Here is a 22,093-nt window from a genome sequence, read left to right on the forward strand (position 1 = left end):
GGTTTGTTCAGAAGCAGGGGTGAGCTCCACACTCGTGGACTGGGAGCTGAGGGTATGTTCAAAGACCCCTCTCAGGTGTATGTTGGAAAACCCAGTTCTGAGGGTTGAAGGTATGCAAAACGTTTATTGTGTCACTCCGTGGCATGTCTGAGGACTGGAGCTGGTCTCAGGCTGCTGTCCAGACCTCGGCTCCCCTCCTCGGCCATTCCTTTCTTCTGGCTGGCTCCGTCCTTTGAGACGCTGTGGTGCAGCCAAGATGTACATCTGCAACCTTCCACTCGGCCTCTCAGATGAAAGACCCATTCTCTCTGCCTCTAATTTGGAAAATTCCAGGGAAAAGCTGGGTCCCTTGCCAGGTGGGACAGAAAGTCCTGATAGCCTTGGGGGGAAAAAGGTGACTTTCTAAAAGATGGTGGGGGAGGGGTGAGGTAAGGTTGATTCCAGAAGGAACCAGAAAGAGCAGTAGCTTTGTTCCATAGTCCGAGAAATGATTTCCAACATCACCCTTCTCTGGCAATAGTCCTCCCTTGACCAGTGCTGGGCCTTACTTCTTTATAATGTCGACTAACATGGTTTAATAAAGCCTACTTCCTGAGGCAGCAGTAAGGAGCAAGTGATATGGTGTCTAACACAGGATGAGTGTTGAAGACTTCTGGATAGAAATGAGGCATGGCACAACTGGGGAATTGGACTCCGGAACACTAATTGAAATAGATTCTGGAAGCAACATTGTAAGTGTGGAGGAAGTCCACACGTTAGGTAGAAATCAGAGGCCATAGCTAGGCAGGACCCTCAGTACAGAGATGGCAGAGAGGTCCTAAACCAGAGAAAGGCAGCATGATATGACTCTTGCCTTCTTTGTTTGACAGTTTCAAACATGGCCAATGCCTGGGTTATGAATGCCACAGAGAGGGCATGATGTTGCCGGAATGGAATGTTTAGGGATTCGGTGCATGAGACAGTCCCACACAAAGTTACCCCACCGCCAATGCCCAAAACATTACTACTATACCCATGAAATCAGCCAGAAAGATCCCAACAGACTGGCAGCAGACTGACGGACTGGGGGAGGAAGCTTCAGGGGTACAGTCAGTAACTCCACATGGTTTATCCACATGGCTTAGGGCACGGTCTTTGTCCAGAGAGGAGGCGAAAATGGAAAAGGGACACAGAGACTCCTGCCTCCACGGAGGCTGAGGAGAAGACCACAGACCCCAGCCAGCATCGTGTGTCTGTGATGCTCGACTGTACAATTTTGTTTATCTGAGGCTCGACTTCCTTCTTTGTGAAGAAGATATCAGAATAGCTCCTAGCTGAGCACAGTGGCCATGCCTGGGGAGGAGGAACGGTAGTGACAGGGTGACTGTGAGGGTCAAGTGTCATTTAGGGAAATGCCCAGTATGGTCCCTGATTGATTCTAAGAATTCAGTCAAAGGAAGTTGCTAAGGTTATCATTGTTATTAATCTCATTAAAACACCATGTGCACTGCTGTAATCCTAACAGTTGGGAGAAAGAAGCAGAAGGAGCGGGAATTTCAAGTTCATGTTCAGCCTTATCTACGTGAGGCACTCCCATCTCAAAAATTAATGAGCAAACAAATCAACAAACAAACCCAAAGAATTCACAGAGCCAATAAGCAGAAGTCAGGATTTGGCAAGTTGAGCTCTCAGCCTGAGGGTCTGCAGCTCACTGGGTAGGACCTGTCCTTGGGACAGGAATGGCTCTGGTTCTGCTGCTAGAACCCAGCAGGGGCTTCCTGTGAAGGGAAGGAGGAAAAAACTTCAACTCAGCGCAGCTGATAAGCCAGAATAGATTCATCCCAACGAGAGGAGGCAACCCCACAAAGAAAGCAAACAGTAGCTACATTTGGTATATGCAGGAAAAAAGCAAAAGTTTGAAGGTATGTGACCAAAACACAGTCTCGGAAATCTACTGAAAGACTGCAATATGAATCAGCAACAATGACAAAAAAGATGTTGGTTTTATTTTGTAATTAGAAAAAAGTTACTACTGTAAGTGATATGGTTAAGGGTTCTGGAATACCATGAGAAGTCATGTTTTTTTAGGACGGTATTGGAAGGTACCAGAAGGGTATGTTAGAACTCCTAAAAGATGGGTCAGATTTAGATATGGAAGTAGAAAAAAGATCTGGGCAGGAGTGGGGGTGGGCTTACTGTCAGCTCAGGCTGGCCTTGAACTTGCAGAGACACTCCCTGGAGTGACAGCCCTGCCCTACCACTCTGAGCTACACAGAATTTCTTGGTCTTTGATTCTCCGTTATATCTCTGAAGCCCAGCAGACTACCTGGAATTCAACAGAGGAGCAGAGCTCGCCCGGTGTTCTGAGGACATTTCTAGAGAGAACTCCCGAGGATGTCTTGAAAAGGAACTGCATTTGTGTAAGGATTGATACACCTAGAATTAGGGAAACTTTCAATGTTTCTGGTTTAGGGCTGTTAGCTATCTAAAAACTCTCTCAGAAATTTCTACCACCACCTCCGTGTTTGCACTGTCGTGTGTCTCCCTCCCTCCTTCTAGCTCACACACAGGCAGGATAAAATACACGGACTGTAAAACAGTCGCTCTTGGATTCGACCTATAAAACTATCAGGAAGAAAAAATCTGTATTTCTTTTCAGTTTTTTCTTCAACATCCTTTTAAGTTAGATGTCCTCTTAGCCTAAAGGAGGGGAAAGTTCAGAAGCACACCACAGAATAGTCATCACGTGGCTGACACCCTGAGAAGAGCTGGGCTACTCCTACCTGTCCCTGTCTGAAAGCATCTTGATTTTGATTGGACGGTTGCCAGAGTCATTAGCATAATGTACCCTGACCTGGATTAGGGAACAGCGACCACTTAGAAAAGAACTTGCAGGACCTGAGCCAGTGCTGACACTTGTATGACACCTGGACAAGAAGCTGAACGAGAAGGAGGGACTCAGGCCTCAGGAGCACTGAAGATGGAAAGGGTAAGTTGCGTGGCCACGGCCACGGGCCTGTACACTGCTTTATTTGTTCTAGTTCGTGGTCTGTAAAAATGATGAAAACTGAACACGCTTTGGTCATGACTCTTAAAGGAAGTCTTGACGAATTTAGATCTTTTATTTTAATCCTGGGGAGAGATTGAGTTTACTTACTGACAGGATAAAGCAGCCCACCCCCTCCCCAATGTCTTATTCCTAATTTTTAGGAAAATACGAAATTAATCCTCATTCACTTCGTAAAAGTGCGTGTCTCTTTGAAGACTCTGTAAAGTTTCAAAAATTACTATACTTTTTGGGAGTATAATTTTTTTTTACAGACTTTTTTTTTTTTTTTCTTTCGGAGCTGGGGACCGAACCCAGGGTCTTGCGCTTGCTAGGCAAGCGCTCTACCACTGAGCTAAATCCCCAACCCGGGAGTATAATTTTTATTCCTCTGTTTTTAATTTAAAATCAAGTATCTAGCCTTAGCAAAAAATGACATTTTTAGATTTTGAGGATATAAATCTTGTTTTCCAACTTTTTTAAAAAAAAATAATAAATCTGTTCCATTTTGTGTAAAGTGTGCCATGGGTCATACCCATTCTAATTCCAAGTTTGGGCAGTGGCAGGGACTTTAATATTCACTACTTCTCTACTTGTCATAGAAGCTGTCTGGATTGGGGTGTAAACCCTTTTTTTCCCAGCAGCTCAATAATTGTTTCCTAAACATAGGGATTTATCTAGAAGTCATAGATGAGGAGCTATGGCAGTGCCTGGGTGGACCGTGCAAGCCCCAGCGTCTATCCTCGGCACCACAAACGCCTCAGCACAGAAGCAAAGTCAGAAAGAGAAAAGAGACCCTCTCACACAGTTGGTCTGGAATGTTAGCCAGTGTTTGCGAAGAGGAAGGGACTTCATGGTTTTGGGGCGAGCCGTTACCACAGAGCGGTAGCTGATCTTGGAAAGGTGACGGACAGTATTTGGGATTTATCTATGAACATATTAGTTCCTCTAAACTGCTATGGGGATATATCCTAGGCTAGCTGTGTCTCTTTATGTAAATTTACATGCTTTATGTAGAACTGGGTGGCTCTAGGCATTATTGATGTCTCCTAAGGCTCTCATAACCCAGGTCTAGCAATGAGGCTGGAAACCAACCTGAGGCTAAAAGGGACCAGGGTGTTGGAACTGCAAACAAGCCTACTGTAGCAAATGCTAGTGGCTTTGGCAGTTTGTTTTTTCATTAGCAGTTGGTACTTGCAAAAAACATCAATGAAATTGCTATTTCTGGAGGACAGGTGATAAATGGATTCTTTCTGTATTGTTTTACTTTGTTGCTTCTTCTTTTCGTAACTTTTATGGACGTGTGTGAGTGCATACACACAGGCCCACACACATGCCGAGGTCAGAGGACAGCTTGTGGGTTTTCTACCGTTTGGGTTCCAGGGACCGAATTTCTATCTTCAGGCTTAAGAGGAAGCACTTTTAAGTCCTAAGCGCCCCCCCCCCCCACTCTTTGGAAACAGTCTCACATTGTAACTCAGGCTGGCCCCGAACTCATGACAACCTTCCTGCCTCGGTCTCTGGGGTACGAGCCACCACCTCTGGCTTTGTAGTTTCTAATCTCTTAAGTCATATATGTTATTACCATTTATTTACTTAGCTTTGAAAAACAAGCCCTTCAGCTGCTCTCGTGGACAGAGTTCTGAGACTGCGAGCTCTCGAGACATCTCTGACGATTTGAGAAGAGCCTGTGTTGAGCCGACCTCATCATGGAACTGGACGACTTTGATCCTGAAGACAAAGAGATACTGAGCTGGGATATTAACGACATGAAGCTGCCTCAGGTATGTGCTTGCAGGACTGCCCCAGCAGGAGGCTGTGAAGCCTGATGCTTGACGCCCCCAGGCTCTAGAAGGGAATCTGTCAGATCTAGCCAGGTGAACTACTTCAGAACTTCCACCACACAGCTAACTGAGGTATGTCAAGGGGAGATGTAAGGCCTAGGATTTGAGCACCTCTTGGTTTTCCCGGCACCCCAAGAACAGATAGAGCCAAAGAAAAGCACTGCTTCCTCCCTTTCAAAGCGAGGTCACTCAGTCTCAGTTCACACACACGGTTCACAGCCAGCGGAGTTCACACACGTACTTGCCAGCGGACTGACTCCTCATAAGCCATCCGACCCCATAGCTTCTTCTTTACTGTAGTCCTTTTAACAGTTAACCCTGATGCTGGGCTATCTGACGAGTGGTGTCCCTGCGGTCACAGCCTGCTCTTGAAGGACTTGTGGAACTATGATCCGTGGGCTCATTGGGTGGTCCCTACTCTACCCACGAGTGCTTTGCTTATCACACTGCCTTTGGGCTCTTCTATGCAAATAGCTGTGGTGTGCGTGCACATGCAAGAAAGAATGTGTATGTGTGGAGGGGAGGGTGGCTTACTCTGCAGCCCAAGCTGACCCGAAATCCCCCAAAGGAGCTCAGAGTTGCCTCAAACTCACGATCCTCTTGCTTCTGCCTCCCACGTGCTGGAATCACAAGCCCAACTAGCAAATAACCTTTGAACTCTAATTTAATGGCAAGCATTAATTAAGACCAAATTTCTGTGGTTATCGCCCTATCTTGTCTTCTCTTCCTGGTGTCTAAAGATGCTTTCACTGGGCATGTGACTGTGACTAGTAAGCCCGGAGTCTGCTAGTACCAAATTCTGAAACGGTTGATCCTTCAGTTTGTCCTGGGCAGGGCAGAGGGGTTGGGAACTCCAGTCGCAGCTCACCACCTTTCTGGGTTCTCACGGCAACGAACAGTCTTCTGTCTCTCTTTGGTTTCCTTCCATTTCTCCTTGAGTTCCCCTTTGGTGGATGTGAGGAGACTGGAAGACAGAAAAACATATCCATCCATCCCGAGGGCAGATAAACGTCACCAAGCCAGGCAAGCATTCGTTTTCGGGACTTGTGTTGGAAGATGCAGTTGACTTGTTCTGCACTTGCTGCAGCTGTCTTAGGAAACCTTTAGAGTAAATTTTAATCGCTCTTGGCTCAGTGGCCCATATTCCTCCCTATTTTTAATGTCATGCTCGCACCCCCCCAGAATGTGAGGCAGAGAGAATATTGAGAGCTGAGGTCAGCAGATATGGAGGAACTTGAACATGGGGGCAGAGCTGCCATGTGTGCTAACATACATTTTTCCAGGCTGGGGGTGTGTGCCTATAATACTCCCACGTAGGAGGCAGAGAACGTGAGTGACCAAGTTAGCCTTAAAAAGAAAAATAAAGGGGCTGGGGATTTAGCTCAGTGGTAGAGCGCTTACCTAGGAAGCGCAAGGCCCTGGGTTCAGTCCCCAGCTCCGAAAAAAAGAACCAAAAAAAAAAAAAAAAAAGAAAAATAAAACACACACACACACACACACACACACACACACACACACACACACACGCACACACTTCCTAGACAGAGGATTCGTACTATTCATCAATCAGCTCCCCGGAAACTCAAGACCCAAAAGCTCCCATTCCGATATGAAATGAATTTCCAAACTCCAAAGCATTCTTGCCTCCTTAGGCCATCACACAGAGAAATCCAGGGTAAACACACACGTTTGCTCTAGAAACATATTGCAGTTAGGGAACAGGTGAAAGGTTGTTTACAGAGAAGCCCTCCGGCTGGTAAGAGTCAGCGGGATAACTAAAAACAGAAACACCCTGTAGTATGGTCATTCCTCAGGTGGGAAGTAGCAGGGTTGCTAGAGAGCAATTCTGGATGTAAAGACATTGGTTGAGAAGACATTTAGAACTCCATGCACCTATAGGCAACCCAGAAGAGGCAAATTCGCTCCAAAAAATTTATCTATAGGGTCAAAACGGCAGTATATTTTGTTTCCTTTGTTGTTATAGGGTTTCACTATGTAACCTTGGCTGGCCTGGAACTTGCTATGTAGACCAGGATGGCCTTGAACTCTTAGAAATCTGCCTACCTTCGTTTACTGAGTGATGGGACTGAGTGGGATTAAAGGTGTGGGCCACCACCCCTGACTTACATTCTTGTTTTGTTTTTAGTAAGTCACATCTTATCTTTTACCAGATTTGCTTAACGTGTCTGTTTGAAAAGCTAGGTATGGTGTGGTGTTCCTATGGTTCTAGCACAAGGCCAGCCTTAGCAACATTGTGAGTCTATAACTTGGACTAGAGGAGTCCTCATTTGCTTTGTGAGTGTTTGATGTCCTTGATCTATTTGAAGATACTTATATAAAGGATTAATAAACTAGTAATGCTGGAAGGTAATTGCTCTATAGAAGACTAGACCATACTAAGAATGAAAATTAATTCTAATGTAGTAACATGATGTAAAATTTGGGTTCTTTTTTCTTTCCCTTTTATTTTTTGAGATGATCTCACACAGTGTGATCCAAGCTGGCGCTGGTATGAAAGCAATTCTCATGGCTCAGCCTCCCCGCTGCTAAAATTATAGACAAAAACCACCTTTCCTAGCTCATTCTGTGATTGCTTTGATACCTAACTTAAGAATCTGATTTTATTAGTTTTGTATAACAGTATATGTATTTTATGAGAGTCTGTTAAAACTACAAATGACTAAATTAAATTAAAATGAAGGTCATGTAAAGAGTGCCCTGTATTTTCATATAGCTTAAAAGGTACTGATTGAGTAAATTATAGGATGAAATTATGCAGAGAGGTCATAGAAATATCAATTACATTCCTAATGATGCTACCCAGGAGATGATAAAAATACAAATTTGTTAGATGTGACATGCTGGAAAACTTAAGGGTGTTTCCTTTCAATTATAAACTTCTTAACCAAGAGCCAAAACAAAGAGTTACTCATGAAAAGTTAGAAATTAAAGTAAACATAGTGTCTAAAAAGAAGAAAGTGTTTTATGAAAAGTTAGAAATTAAATTAACAAAGGTTCTAAAAAGAAGGGAAGGTCTGCTGGGACTTGCTAGCAAGGTTAAGAAGCAGCGTTCTTGATTTTTAAAACAACATTTCCCGTGGTAAATTACAAGGGCTTTCAGAACTGCCTCCCTCTTCTGGATCCACCACTTCGCCCATTTTAATAGAAAAAGTTGTCAAAGATTTCTCTAAACGTCCAGGCAAATGACAGAATAAATAAGCAACAGCCAAGAGGAGCTTCCTGCATTCACGGCTCCCCACGGTCATGGCTTCATGGGGGTCACTCTTCCTTTAGGGAGGTTCCTTGCATTACTAACTAATAGAAGTAGAAAACTAGGGTATCAGGGGAATAGCCTCAAAGATGTTGAGAGTCACTTCCTTCTCCATGCACACAAATCTTTGCTTTGGTCTGAAGGTCAGAGGGGCTCTCATTTCACCCCTCTTGGCTCATGGAATTTGTAGTTCTGAACAGCTACAGTGGAAGTGGGTAGGTGGGACTCTCACAAAGAAATCTATGCTTTCCTCTAAATGTCTGTCCTTGTCTCTCCTATCTTGATACCTGTATGTCGCATTTGAATAATACAAATCCACCAATCTTTTATAGCTCAAACGATTAAAGGTAAGCATACATTTTAGAGTTTTAATCTGTATTTTAAGTATCTCGAAGGTAACCTACTGCGGTTGGAGGGATAACTCAGGTTAGGAGTTCAGTTCCCAGCACCTACCCTGGTCACACGCATATACATACCTCTGTCCACACAAATACATAATCAGGGAATAAAGTAAAACTTTAAAAGCAAAGCAAAGGGGCTGTAGAGATGGCTCAGTGATTAAGAGCACTGACTAGGGTTGGGGATTTAGCTCAGTGGTAGAGCGCTTGCCTAGCAAGCGCAAGGCCCTGGGTTTGGTCCCCAACTCCAAAAAAAAAAAAAAAAAAAAAAAAGAGCACCGACTGTTCTCCCTGAGGTCCTGAGTTCAAATCCCAGCAATCACATAGCGGCTCGCAACCATCTGTAATGGGATTTGATGCCCTCTTCTGGTGTGTCTGAAGACAGCTACAGTGTACTAGTATACGATAAATCTTTAAAAAAAAAAAAAAAAAAAAAGCAAAGCAAAGTATATTCTGCTATGCTCTCCCTTGAGAGAAAGCTGGAAAGTGATGACTAGAATTTCAGTGAAGAGGAGAAAGAAAAGATGGATGTCGAGGTTCTATGGGGATTCTTACATGGACACTGAACAACAACACGAGGTCACAGTGGCCAGGGTGCCCTTTAGGAGAGGGAATGATGGCAGCACATCCTTCCTGGCTGCGCCTTCCGGCAGGGAAGGACTGCCCCTGACTGCTGGGCGGCAGGGGTGCCTCCAGCTACACACTCCTTCTGGGTGGAAGTCTAACCTAGGGGAAGCTCACCCATCCTGACCCTGATGTTTGCCTTCAGACATTCCTAGGCTTTGCTAACTAATGTTCTGTGCTGTGCATTCTTGTGGGGAAAGCAAAGAATTGGTACCTTGATTTTTTTTTTTCTGGTTTTTCCAGAATCTTCTACCATGACCTTTGAGAATCTTCTCAGTGAAAACTGTCCTTATTTCATGTCAGGTCTCTGAGAGTCATGATGGTGGGCAGAGTCAAACTACAATGGCTCTCATTCTAAGAAATAGGTGGGATCTGCCATCTGAGGCATCTATCACGGGAGCCTGGGAGAATGAGCCACACCCAGCGACTCCGTTTTATTTACAGCCTCCAGCTTGCTAGGTGCCCTGTGGCAAGCATTTTGCATTCATTTAATCCCCAGAACTCCTGAAGCAGGAAAGCCTTACCACTCCTATTTCACACCGGTAGAAACAGAAGAGTGAACAAAGTAACTTAGGCCCTAAGGGCCTCTTTATGGTATGACTTTATGGTGGTTCAAATCAACATGAAATTTGCTATGATAACTGCTTTGACAGTGCGAGAGCAGCCACGGGGGCACGATGTGGACCAGCCTCTAGAGCTGTTTCTTTTGCTGAATTGGAACTCCAGACTGACTGAACCACAGCTCTGTCCTGACACAACAGAGTCCGGTCAGAGGCTCACACGCAGGGAATAGGGCAGTACCTGGCAGTCACACAGACTCATCCTGAGTCCTCTGCGTGCCTGAGCAGTATTGAAAAACAAGGAAACTGTCTGTGAAGGGAAAAGTGCACTTCCAGACCTCTTTGAACCAGAACTCTGCATTGCCTGTTGATGGTGGCTTCGTGGTATCCAATATTAAGCAGTGCGGTAGGAGACACCACATCCCTGTGTTTTTCATAGTTATTGTATAAGTGCATAGTGAGATTAGTTTGCTCAAAAACTCTTGCCGAGAAATGGCCATCACTGTTATCACCACGGGCTGCAGAAACAGCAGAATTCAGAAGGGTTAAATTCCATTTCACCTTAGTGCAGTGACCAAATGCTTGACAGACACAGCAGACACCTTATGGCTAATGTGCTGCTGGTGGTTCTCAACCCCTTTGGGGGTTGCAACCCCTTTGGGGGTCAAAAGACCTTTCACAGGGGTCATCTAAGACTATCAGAAAACACAAGTGTTTACGTTACGATTCATAACAGAGGCAAAATTAATCCATGAAGTAGCAATGAAAATAATTTTATGATGTGTGTTGGGAGGGGCGTGTCACCACAACACGAGAACTGTTTAAGAACCATTTGTGCGGGGGTTGGGGATTTAGCTCAGTGGTAGAGCGCTTGCCTAGCAAGCGCAAGGCCCTGGGTTCAGTCCTCAGCTCCAAAAAAAAAAAAAAAAAAAAAAAAAAGGAACCACTTGTGCTCACAGATGCCACCGCTGGAATTAAATTTGGTTAAGGCTTTACCAAAGGCCTCTTGCTCTGCCCCTGTGGCCCGGATATGTCTTACGTTTATCGGTTCTACAGAGGCAATCTGGCAGGTACTCTGTGTGAAAATGTAACAAAATCCTTCCGTTTCTGTCAGAATGTGAAGAAGACTGACTGGTTCCAGGAGTGGCCAGACTCCTACGTGAAACACATCTACAGCTCAGACGACAGGAGCGCACAGCGCCATCTGAGCAGCTGGGCCATGCGCAACACCAACAACCACAACTCCCGGATCCTCAAGAAGTCGTGCCTGGGGGTAGTGGTGTGCAGCAGGGACTGTTCCACGGAGGAAGGCCGCAAGATTTACCTGAGACCCGCCATCTGTGACAAAGCCAGGCAGAAGCAGCAGAGTGAGTGAGGTTTGGGGGCGGCAGCCAGGGAGACTGGGAGTCTGCTTAGATGATGCAGCCAGGGTGGACATGTACCAAGGGCTCAGCCAACGCTCCCACTCGAGTTCCGTGACAGACAAGCTATTCTGAGAGAGAACTCTCTGAGGAGGAGTCACCCATCTCCTCGCCCCCACTCCTGTTCCCCGTCTATGTCTCCAAGGCCTGTCATGTGCAGAGCCCCCTCACGAATGTCCCCGTTGCTTTGGAGAGAGATTGACTCATGGGAAGTTCAGGAGAAATTAGTTCAGACTTGCTGCCTGACCCCCGAGTCCCGGGAGATCCCAACGAACACATTCTTCAGGAGTAGCACAGCAGGACTAAATTTGTGAACTCAACTTTGTCCACTCAGATTCACGCCATGACTACCCATGGAAGTCTTTGCTCTTTCTTTTTATCACACTCACTGGATTGTGAAATAGATGCTCCCAGCCTCCTGCACTTAACCCTCTTTACCCCTCTAGTTACTCATGTTCTTTCCCAGTCTTCAAAACTTCCTCTCCGTCGTTTACAACTTAGTGAAATTTCAGTGGCAGTGTTCTCTCTCCCAAGCGGCTTTGCTCCTTAAGTCTTGTTACTAATCATAAAATAAAATCTTCTCTGTATAAAGAATACTTAATATTCATGGACAAGTAGGGAGGGCCTCTGCTCTGCAGAATGCTTTCACCTGTAAAACAACCCCACTTGTCAGACAGCTGTTGAGTGTATCCATGTGTGATCCCAGTTGGTCATTGGTAGACAGAGCGCTGTAGTCATGGGTAAAATGCAGCAGGAGGAGGTACCTGTGACTGTGCAGGGTTTCTCTCCACTATCCTGGGACCAAAGCTGAAAGCCAGCAGGGCACCGCAGACTCAGAACCAGCCCATGGGGCATAGTCCCATAGTTACCTTTATCTCTTTTTCTTCCTTTCTTCCTTTCTTCCTTCTTTCCTTCCTTCCTTCCTTCCTTCCTTCCTTCCTTCCTTCCTTTTCTTTTTTAACTAATTAATTCTCTTACATCCTGATCTCGGGGCCCCTCCCTCCTCTGCTCCCAGCCCCACCCTTACATATTCCTCCTCCCACTAGCCCCTCCCCTTCTCTGAAAGGGGAGGTCCCACACACACCTTGGGTACCGCCCTGCCCTGGGATGTCCAGTCACTGTGGGCCTAAGGGCATCCTCTTCTGCTGCGGCCCAATAGCTGCTTCCACTGCTTCCTCTTTAGGGAAAAGCTGTCCCAACTGCAATGGACCCCTGAAACTAATTCCCTGCAGAGGCCACGGCGGCTTCCCGGTCACCAACTTCTGGAGGCATGACGGACGCTTCATCTTTTTCCAGGTTGAATTTCAGTTACTTACTCATGGGCAGCTGTCTACCATGTTCTCTATAGAGGGATTTTATTGGTGGTTTGGGATACAGGGCTATACCATACCGTGCCCACCCTCTCAGGGAGCAAATGCCCACATGCCCTACTTCACCAGAGGTGGAGCACTGGAAACCCTGACTGACTGCTCCCCTCCTGTGGAGGGGCGACGTCTAACTGAGCACCCCTAGACCAGGGCAGACAGCATCCTGCCTGTAGCCTCCCACAAACCCCAGCTTGGGTACCAGTGCTGACTCAGCACTACCACTGCACACAGTGATCAATTTGATTCCTCCTTGAAATCCCAGCTTCTGCAAGATCTGTGAGAAACACTAATGGGGCCTGGATGTTAACAGGTAAAGACCGGGTTCTGGTATTGTCAAGACTGTCAGTGAAAGATGGGCAAACCAGCTCTCTCAAAGACACAGCCCTGCTCTGGGGCATTTGCCAAGCTGTGATGTAGCTCTTCCTACAGAGGCTGAACTCCAGCTACCGGCCACTTAAAAGGCCAGCTCACACAAGTACTGAATGTCTCCCCACTGGGCTCCCAGCTTGGCTGTGGAAACCCCAGGACCCTGCTTACTAAAGGAGGTTATCCAAATGGCATCCTTTCTCTAAGCCTCAGGTCCTTATTCTGTAAGCAGGACTGAAAAATAACAGTAAGTATGTAAGCGCCAAGCCAGAGATGAGTGAGAGGGAAGTGTCACTGGTGTACACACTGTGGGGACGTGACAGGAGACAGAGACCACGCAAGGAAGGGACCTGATAGCACAGGAGGCAGGCAGGAGCACAGGTGGGCTTCAGAAGAGTTTCCGTTGTAGCAGGCAACCCTGCTAACCTGGGATCACAAGAGAAGACAGCACAGAGAACGAAAGCTATACCTTCTCAGGGGCAATTCAGTGACTAACTTTTGAGCTTTGCGCAGTGGCAGTATGGTAGCCAATGAGGTTTATCTGAGGCGCGATTGTTGCTAATTGAAAACTATTGCTAGTTGCAAACTTTTCCCAGTTACTAACTTTTGTTTCCTTCTCACTACTTTGTCTCTCCTAAGTCCAAAGGAGAGCACGATCATCCCAGGCCGGAGACCAAGCTAGAAGCAGAGGCAAGAAGAGCCATGAAGAAAGTGCACATGGCCTCTGCCTCCAGCTCCTTACGGATGAAGGGGAGACCAGAAATGAAGGTCAGCTACCCCAATTGTGCTCAAGCTGTGCAGCAAAGCCTTAACCCCAGCAGTGGACATGGTAGATGGCCCCAGCCCTTTACTGACCAGGAAAGGCAAACATTCTGTTCTAGGTGACCCATCTACAAGCAGGTGTCCATCAGGCAAGCTGAATCTGAGATGTTACCCTTAATTCTTATTCTAACTGAAACCGGCTTGCAAATATTCCATATGATCATAGGCTCGTTGTCCCTACGACAGATCTTAAAGCAAAAAGCTTGACTTAGTTCCAATAGACTTGGAATTAATCAAAATAATCTTCACAAAATGTTATTGGCCTCATGTGTTTGGAGTTTTGGTTTTGTTTTCAATTTTCCCTATATCCTTAGGACAGATAATTTTCTTCACTGGTCTAGATAATCAGATGGTCTAGGGCCATACCACCCTGAATGTGTCCAATTTCATCTAAATCCACGCTTCCTAATTCTAAATCTTTCATAATGCTGCAACACATTAATATAGATCCTCGTGCCGTGGTAACCCCCAACCAGAAAACTATTTCATTGCTACTTCATAACTATAATTTTGCTACTGTTTTGAACTGTAATGTAAATGTCTGATATTCAGGAAATCAGTTATGTGACCCCTTCAAACGGGTCATGACCCACAGGTTGAGAACCACTGATCTAACTACTCAGTTGTTAAGCTGGGTGATCTTTAGTGTGATACCAGCTCTTGGGACACTGAGCTATACCAACACTTAAGATGCAGAGTTTGAAGCCAGCCTGGGCTACATAATGAAATTGTTTGTTTGGTTTTTTTTTTTTAATTTCTGAAAACGATGGCCACTCCAGCGGTGGAGGGAAGTGTGAGGAAGCCCATTGCCCCATGGCTTCATAATATCAGTTTGTCTGTTTGATGCAATGCTAATTCCTGCAAAGCTCTAAGTGTACCTTAGAAGAAATTGTGATTTAGTTAATTGCAAAGGACCTTGAGCTCTCAAATCCACATGACCGGTCCTCATCGGACACCTCAGCCACAGGGTATCTCAGCCACTCTACTTGGAACGGGAACCTTTCTCCCCTCCCCTCAGACTACACTCTTGTGAGGGGAAAGCTTACATAAAGAACAATTTAACGGTTACCTAGTAGCTCCTTCTCCTAACTGTGGAATAGCATACTTACTCCATTTATATAAAGACATTGAAGTTGACCAGTTCATGTTCTATTCCGTGCAGTTTCCATGAGCCCAAAGCAAAGTCTCTAAAGGAGGAAAACAAACCCAACAATACCCTGGTCTCTCACACAGAAAACGAGAATAGTCCAAGTCAGGGCGAAGGAAAAGGGAGAGGCAGAGATGGGAGTGAGGGCTAGCCCTGTGAGTTGTAGCAGGACTAACACAAATCTTGGAAGCCTCCGGTTTGTTTCTTTGCTTGTTTACCTTAAATAGCCCCTTATAAATGCCTCAAAAAGACAGGTATCTGATGTCTGAGCATGAGGTATATTAAACACCCAGTGTGTCCACAGGGTGCTTCCAGCTCTTTAAAGATGAGAAAGTTGTTCTATTCTGTGCACAGGAATAAGGAGTCGGCCTCTTCTCTCCGGTCCTCAGCAACAGTGGAGAGGCTGTGTCTGTGCTTGAAGTATGCAAAGAATGAGGGCAATCTTATCGAGGGATTTTTGCAGAATAACTCAGGGGTACCTGAGGTAGCCAGGTGGATTTGCCTAACTTATTAACGTGGGTGTTCATTTCCCTTTCCAGGGTCTCCCAGGTGAAATCCCAAGTCAGGGAAGTTTACCTTTAACTTGGTCATTCCAGGAAGGCGTCCAACTGCCCAGCGGTTACAGCACACCTTTAATAGCTAACGCTCCCCAGCAGAACTCCCTCAATGATTGCCTGTCCTTCCCCAAGAGCTATGACTTGGGGGGAACCACTGAGCTAGAAGATCCAACTTCCACCTTAGATCCCACGAAGCTCTATGAGAGATATAAGTTCTCCAGCAGTAAGGTCTACAGCGCTGAAGACCAGTTCCAGCCTCCTGTCCCCGGGGTGTACGGAGATTATGATGAAGCACAAACCTGGAATAAAAATGCTGTCTTAGGGAGAAGTCCTACTGACGACACCTACTATCCACCCTATCCTCTGCCTGTGGCCAGCTGGCCCTGTGACTACCTTCCCTCCCAGAGCTCTTTGGAGCACTCTCCCCAACAGGTTCCACTAGAGCCACCTGCAGCTCAACCCGGCCATCATCCCTTGTGGACCAATCCCGGAGGTGAGCCTTACGAAGAGAAAGTTCCTGTGGATTTCAGCAGCTATGTGCCTTCTGTCACGTACCACTCCCCTCAGCAGGACCCCTTTCTGCTCGCTTACGGCTCTCATCCTCAGCAGCAGTACGCGCTGCCTGGTAAGAGCAACAGGTGGGATTTCGATGAAGAGATGGCGTGCATGGGCTTGGATCACTTCAACAACGAGATGCTCCTAAACCTCTGTTCTTTAAAATAACTCAGAGCCCGCTTCCTGCTCTCCCCATCATGATTCATTAAAGGGCTCCGCAGAATTTCCTTAGAAGATAGGTTTCACGGCATAGCCTGCGAGGGATGTTGGAACCAATTGTAACAAACAGTAGACGAGGCCTTCTCACTGGAGCGTGTTTATCCTCAGTAAGGAATAGGAAGTCACCATGCCAGGTGACACCATGCCTCTGATCCCAGCACTCAGGAGACAGAGGCAGTTGGATCTTTGTGAGTTCAAGGCCAGCCCAGTCTACGTAGTGAGTTCCAGGAGAGCCAGGACTATGTAGAGAGACCCTGTCTCAACACCTCCTCCGACAAAAAGAAAAGAAAAAAACGAAAGAAGAGAAAGAAAGAAAAAGATGGGGAAAAAAAGAAAAGAAAAAGAAAAAGAAAAAGTCTTTTTTAAAAAAAGCACTTGGTTTTGGGGCAAACTGGTCTCTGGTGGCTCTGTCCGAGTGCTGATTTAGGCCCTCAGCAGAGCTATCTGAAGGGGTCTTTGTTTTTTGTTTTTTGTTTTTTTGGGTTTTTTTTGGGGGGGTTTTTTGTTTTTGTTTTTTGGGGTTTTTTTGTTTTTTTTTTTTTAATGATGTGGACCTCAGACTCGATGGAGAGGTCTTCTTATGGCTTATGCATGTCAGCTTGGCATTCCCTTTCTGCTCTTTGGGAGCGGAAAATGAAGGAACAGAAAGACGACAGAAGAGCTATGGAGATGTGAGGTTGAACGCTTCACCAAGGAAGTGTTTAATTCTTTGCTTAGTTTTATTTTTTTTAAATGGGATTTCTAGATGTGTGACGAATAAAAACGAGAGGCACGACCTTATCCTATTTATGAAGAACAGAAAACAAGGGGACAGAGGAAGAGATTGGGAGCCGCCTCTCCTCCTTCTCCTCCTCTAGAATCTTCCACTAGGGCTAAGATTGTGTGCTCTTCATTTTTATCCCTTACGGTGTCTCCATGTCGGGCTCACGTGTGAGGAATTTTTGTTTAAAGTCTTGGTAAAGGGCTGGAGATATAGCTCGATGGTTGAGACTGGGCTCAAGATGTTAAAGGCCCTGGGTTCAATCCTCAGCAACAAATTTCAACAGCAAAGCTTTGTCGGGCATAGCCGTGCACACCTGTAATCCCAGAACTCAGGAGGCTGAGGCAGACGGATCCTGAGTTCGAGGTCAGCCCAGGCGGCATAACTAGACCCTTTCTCAAACGAATATTCTTTGTGGACACTAAGCAGCATGGCTACACAGCAGAACATAAACTCAGCATGTGGTGCTGGGCTGGGCTTTCACCTCAGCACCAAAAACCCCAACAGGCAAATAAAGAGCTTCTTCTGTTCCTTCGTTAGCGACTCAGCCCCTATTCTCTGCTGAAGCACTTTGCAGTAAAGATAGCCCAGAACAAAACCTGAAACAAACTTTGCCACAAGCAGGTGTTTTCGAAATAATCTTCACCATTTGATTGGTAACTACTGTGTATGTGTTTTTATACATAAGATATAAAATATATTGTTTTCTATGTGTATTCTGTGTCTGTGTGTGGTGTCATATCTGGTACTGTATCTACCCTGGCTTTTGCCATTTTAGATGACAATCTAACTCTGGACCCTTATAAGCATATAAGGAGCTGAGTGGTCTCATTTTCGACGGCACATAGTGATTAATATTATAATTAGATAGTCCCCATTATAGACATTCACATTGTTTGAATCTAGTGAATGCTCTGGTGTAAATGCAGAAAGAAATACTTACTTTAGCAGAGTTACACTACAAATGCTTGTGTATGCACAGGCAGGCTAGAAACAAGAACTCCTTCAGGAGTTCCCATGACTGCAGGCCCGTCCGTCCCCACTCCATTCCAAGGCCCTTCCCTCTCAAAACTGATCTCTAGGCCAGCTCTTTGCATCTTTGCTAAGTTTATGTGTGTCTCCACAGAGCAGTTCCATTTTGCCTTTTGGAGGGAACTAACGAAACAAACCATCTGATGCATTTTAAAGGGCTGTTAAGGGAGCTGGTGAGATGGCTTAGCAGGTAAGGATGCTTGCCACCAGACCCGATGACGTCAGTTCAATCCTCGCAACCCACATGGAAGAGAGAATTAATTCTAGCAAGTTATCCTCTGGCCTCTCCACACTCCGGCTTACGGGCATAAACACATGATGTGGAAAATTGAAATATAGCAGCCATGAAGAAGTGTGCAAAGATCATAATACATAGCTCAGCACATGAGATAGCCCAGTCTGTCTGCCATGTTGCTAGTGTACAGTCTTTTGGGAAAACAACATACTTTTCAGATCTGACCTGGTTTGTTTGACATCTATGGCTGCTTATGATGCCCTTCCAGTGAGGCCTTATTGAAAATCACCTAGGCTGTGGGTTCCAACTAGAAGGTTCCAACTGCAGTGAAAGAAAATTAAAGAAGAACAAATGGCTGCTGGTTAGTTTCTATTGGCTTGAGATCCTTTTAGGGTTTCAACCATTTTTCTCCACTAGACTCAAGTGCCCCTTCATCTCAAACATTTTGCTTTAAAAAAAAAACCATAGTATTTATCAAAGCAAGAACATGATTGACCACCATCTCCACTACTAAGTCTTGATTCCCAACCTCCCCAAAGGCTTCTACTTCTAAACACTCACATGTTTCTCACAATTAGTTTTAGATTTCCAAGTAACAAGATCACACATCTGTTTTCATTGTATGTGTCTGTGGTATTCTGACCACAGATTAGGATAAGATTTACATAATGCTATCAGTCCCATCTTCAACACCTTAACTGTATAGTTTAATGTTTTTTTTAATCCATAGTGTACTTGATCATTTTGTGTAATGAAACCCAACCAAAATCAAGACATAGAAAACTGCCATTTCCCTAAAATCTTCTGCTGGTGTGGGATTACGGAAGAGGTGGAGAGATAGCTCAGCAGTGTATTCTGCTCTCACAGAGGATCCAAGTTCAATTCCCAGCACCCCTATCAAGTGATTCGAAACCCATATAACTCTAGCTCCAGGGGGTCTTGCATACTCCTCTTGTCTCTGTGGACACCCTCACTCACATACACACAAACATAAATACACCTAACTAAAAATCCTTTTAAAAAGTTGTTAGGGTCTTCTGTTCCTCCCTGTTCCAGAGACAGCAGCATCTTCTCATGTGGTACCAGCCTTGTCTCTTAGACGTGATGGTGAAGCTATCCCCATCTTCCAGGAGTGAGACCCTGCTAATGGCAAATGGGGTGATGCTGGTCCTGAGTATGTTGTGGAGTCTACTAGTGTCTTCCTTACCACGGAGAAGGCCGGGTGTAGCCAAAATGGTCATCATCTCCACCCCTTCTGCCTGTGCCCCCATGTTTGTGATGGATGTGAATCACGAGAAGCATGGCAACTCAGTCGATTGTCAGAAATGGATCCTGTACCACCAACTAATTGCTTAGCCCCCATAGCCAAGGTCATCCATGACAACTTTGGCATCATGGAAGGACTCATGACCGACCATGGTCCATGCCACTACTACCACTCAGAAGACTATGGATGGCCCCTCTGGAAAGCTGTGGCATGATGGCCATGGGACTGCCAAGAACATCATCCCTGCATCCACTGGTGCTGCCAAGGTTGTGGGCCAGGTCATCCCAGATCTGCGCGGGAAGCTCATTGGCATGGCCTTCCGTGTTCTTACCCCCATTGTCCTGAGAAAGCTGCCAAGTATGATGACCTCAAGAAGGTGGTGAAGGTGGTGAAGCAGATCTAAGGGCCCACTAAAGGGTATCACACACAAAGAGATACACAGAGACACACATAGATGCATATAGAAATATGTACACAGACACACAGAGAGACACACATAGATACAAAGAGAAACATATGGATACATACAGAGATATATACATGAGATATATAGACATACAGAGACATATACACATACACATATGCACATAGATAAATAGACCCAAACAGACACATACATATATGCTTACACACATACATTGAAGCCACATTCACAGAGGCAGCAAGGAAGAGATGAATCTGAAGTTCAGCTCCATAAAGAAATGCTTGGGATGCAGAGCTCACCTGTGTTTTCAGAATATTTATAATGATGGTGGCAAATCCGTGATTAAAAGAGAACTGAAGTTAGTTGTCCTAGTTCCTATCTGGAGTTCTCCCTCACTGTGTCCCGTCACAAAGTACACATGCACACACACACACATTCACACACACACAGACACAGGCAAACAACTCACACAGAGAAACACACAGACACACATATACACACAAACAGACACATAAACAGAGATGCACACAGACAAACATATACACACAAACAGACACATAAACAAAGACACACACAGACACATGCAGACACACACACACATATTCACACACACACAGACACAGGCAAACAAATAACTCACACAGAGAAACACACAGACACACATATACACAGACACACATATACACACAAACAGACACATAAACAGAGACGCACACAGACACACATATACACACAAACAGACACATAAACAAAGACACACACAGACACATGCAGACACACACACACATATTCACACACACACAGACACAGGCAAACAAATAACTCACACAGAGAAACACACAGACACACATATATACACAGACACACATATACACACAAACAGACACATAAACAGAGACGCACACAGACACACATATACACACAGACACACAAACAGAGACACATGCAGACACACGCAGACACACACACACACACACACACACACACACACACCTGGGTCTCAGCTTTGTCTTCTACCCTGAATAGGATAACGCTTCTGTGCTGACTAGTTTTATATCAACAAGCTAGAGTTGTCTGGGAAGAGGATCCTCAATTGAGAAAATGTGACCATTGGACAGGTTGTGGGTGAGCCTGTAGAACATGTTCATAACTAGCGATTGATGTGGGAGGGCCCAGCCCACTGTGGATAGTGCCACCCTGGCCTGGGGATCCTGGGTTCTATGAGAAGTCAGGCTGAGCAAGCCACAGTGAGCAAACCAGTGAACATCACTCCTCCATGGCCTCTTCATCAGCTTCTTGCTCAGTTTGAATTCTTGCCTTTGCTTCCCTCAGTGGACTGTGATTCAGGAAATGTAAGCCAAATAAACCCTTTCTTCCCCAAGTTGCTTTTTGGTCATGGTGAGTCATCACAGCGATAGTGACCCTAAAACAGCTTTCCCTGCCTCCTGACCATTCGGGGTGGTTATAGCAGGACAGTTTCAGTTACCAAAACCAGGTGCCACTTCTTCAAGGCATCTCCTCCTATTTAGAGGTGATCCTGGCTTCTCCCTACTTGTCTTAGTTGGGGTTTCTATTCCTGCACAAACATCATGACCAAGAAGCAAGTTGGGAAGGAAAGAGTTTATTCAGCTTACACTTCTACATTGCTGTTCATCACCAAAGGAAGTCAGGACTGAAACTCAAGCAGGTCAGGAAGCAGGAGCTGATGCAGAGGCCATGGAGGAGTGATGTTCTATAAGGGAAGCAAGCTTTCCCCTGGCTTGCTCAGCTTGCTCCCTTATAGAACCCAAGTCCACCAGCCCAGGGATGGCACCACCCACAATGGGCCCTTCCCTCCTTGATCACTAATTGAGAAAATGCCTTACAGCTCGGTCTCATGGAGGTATTTCCTCAAGGGAGGCTCCTTTCTCTGTGATAACTCCAGCTTGTGTCAAGTTGACACATAAAACCAGCCAGTACACTACTAGTCAGCGGGGCTATCGTCCCAGCAGGGCGAAGGTTGTGCCCAGACACAACTCACAGGGTAGGAGCAGAGGCTGGGACTGCAGAGAGACAAGGGTTTGTTCTGTTCACGGTGAGCCAAGGAGTCCATTTCACCTTGCTGGATCTCCCAGCCCATATTTCCTTAAAAGGCAAAAAAAAAAATTATGACACATATATGCTGCCTAACTGCCAGTAGCTTGGGATAACATATTTATA

General features: G+C 45.6%; 1 protein-coding gene, 1 non-coding gene and 1 pseudogene across 2 annotated transcripts; all 3 read left to right on the forward strand.

Moving 5' to 3' along the window:
* The first annotated feature begins 2,919 nt into the window (after window positions 1-2,919).
* Window positions 2,920-16,156, forward strand: Gcm1 (glial cells missing transcription factor 1). Its single transcript, NM_017186.2, is given in 6 exon segments — window positions 2,920-2,968; window positions 4,626-4,809; window positions 10,837-11,089; window positions 12,327-12,439; window positions 13,516-13,644; window positions 15,385-16,156. Coding segments are annotated over 5 exon segments (1,311 nt in total). The 5' UTR covers window positions 2,920-2,968; window positions 4,626-4,734; the 3' UTR covers window positions 16,126-16,156.
* Window positions 13,378-13,525, forward strand: LOC120094539 (U4 spliceosomal RNA). The gene has a single exon (XR_005488823.1). It is a non-coding gene; the product is annotated as a U4 spliceosomal RNA (small nuclear RNA).
* Window positions 16,157-16,809: 653 nt separating the features above from the next.
* Gapdh-ps10 (Glyceraldehyde-3-phosphate dehydrogenase, pseudogene 10) lies at window positions 16,810-20,991 on the forward strand (annotated as a pseudogene).
* Window positions 20,992-22,093: the final 1,102 nt, after the last annotated feature.

Source organism: Rattus norvegicus, chromosome 8 (genome assembly GCF_036323735.1).
Source record: "Rattus norvegicus strain BN/NHsdMcwi chromosome 8, GRCr8, whole genome shotgun sequence".
NCBI classification, from domain to species: Eukaryota; Metazoa; Chordata; class Mammalia; order Rodentia; family Muridae; genus Rattus; species Rattus norvegicus.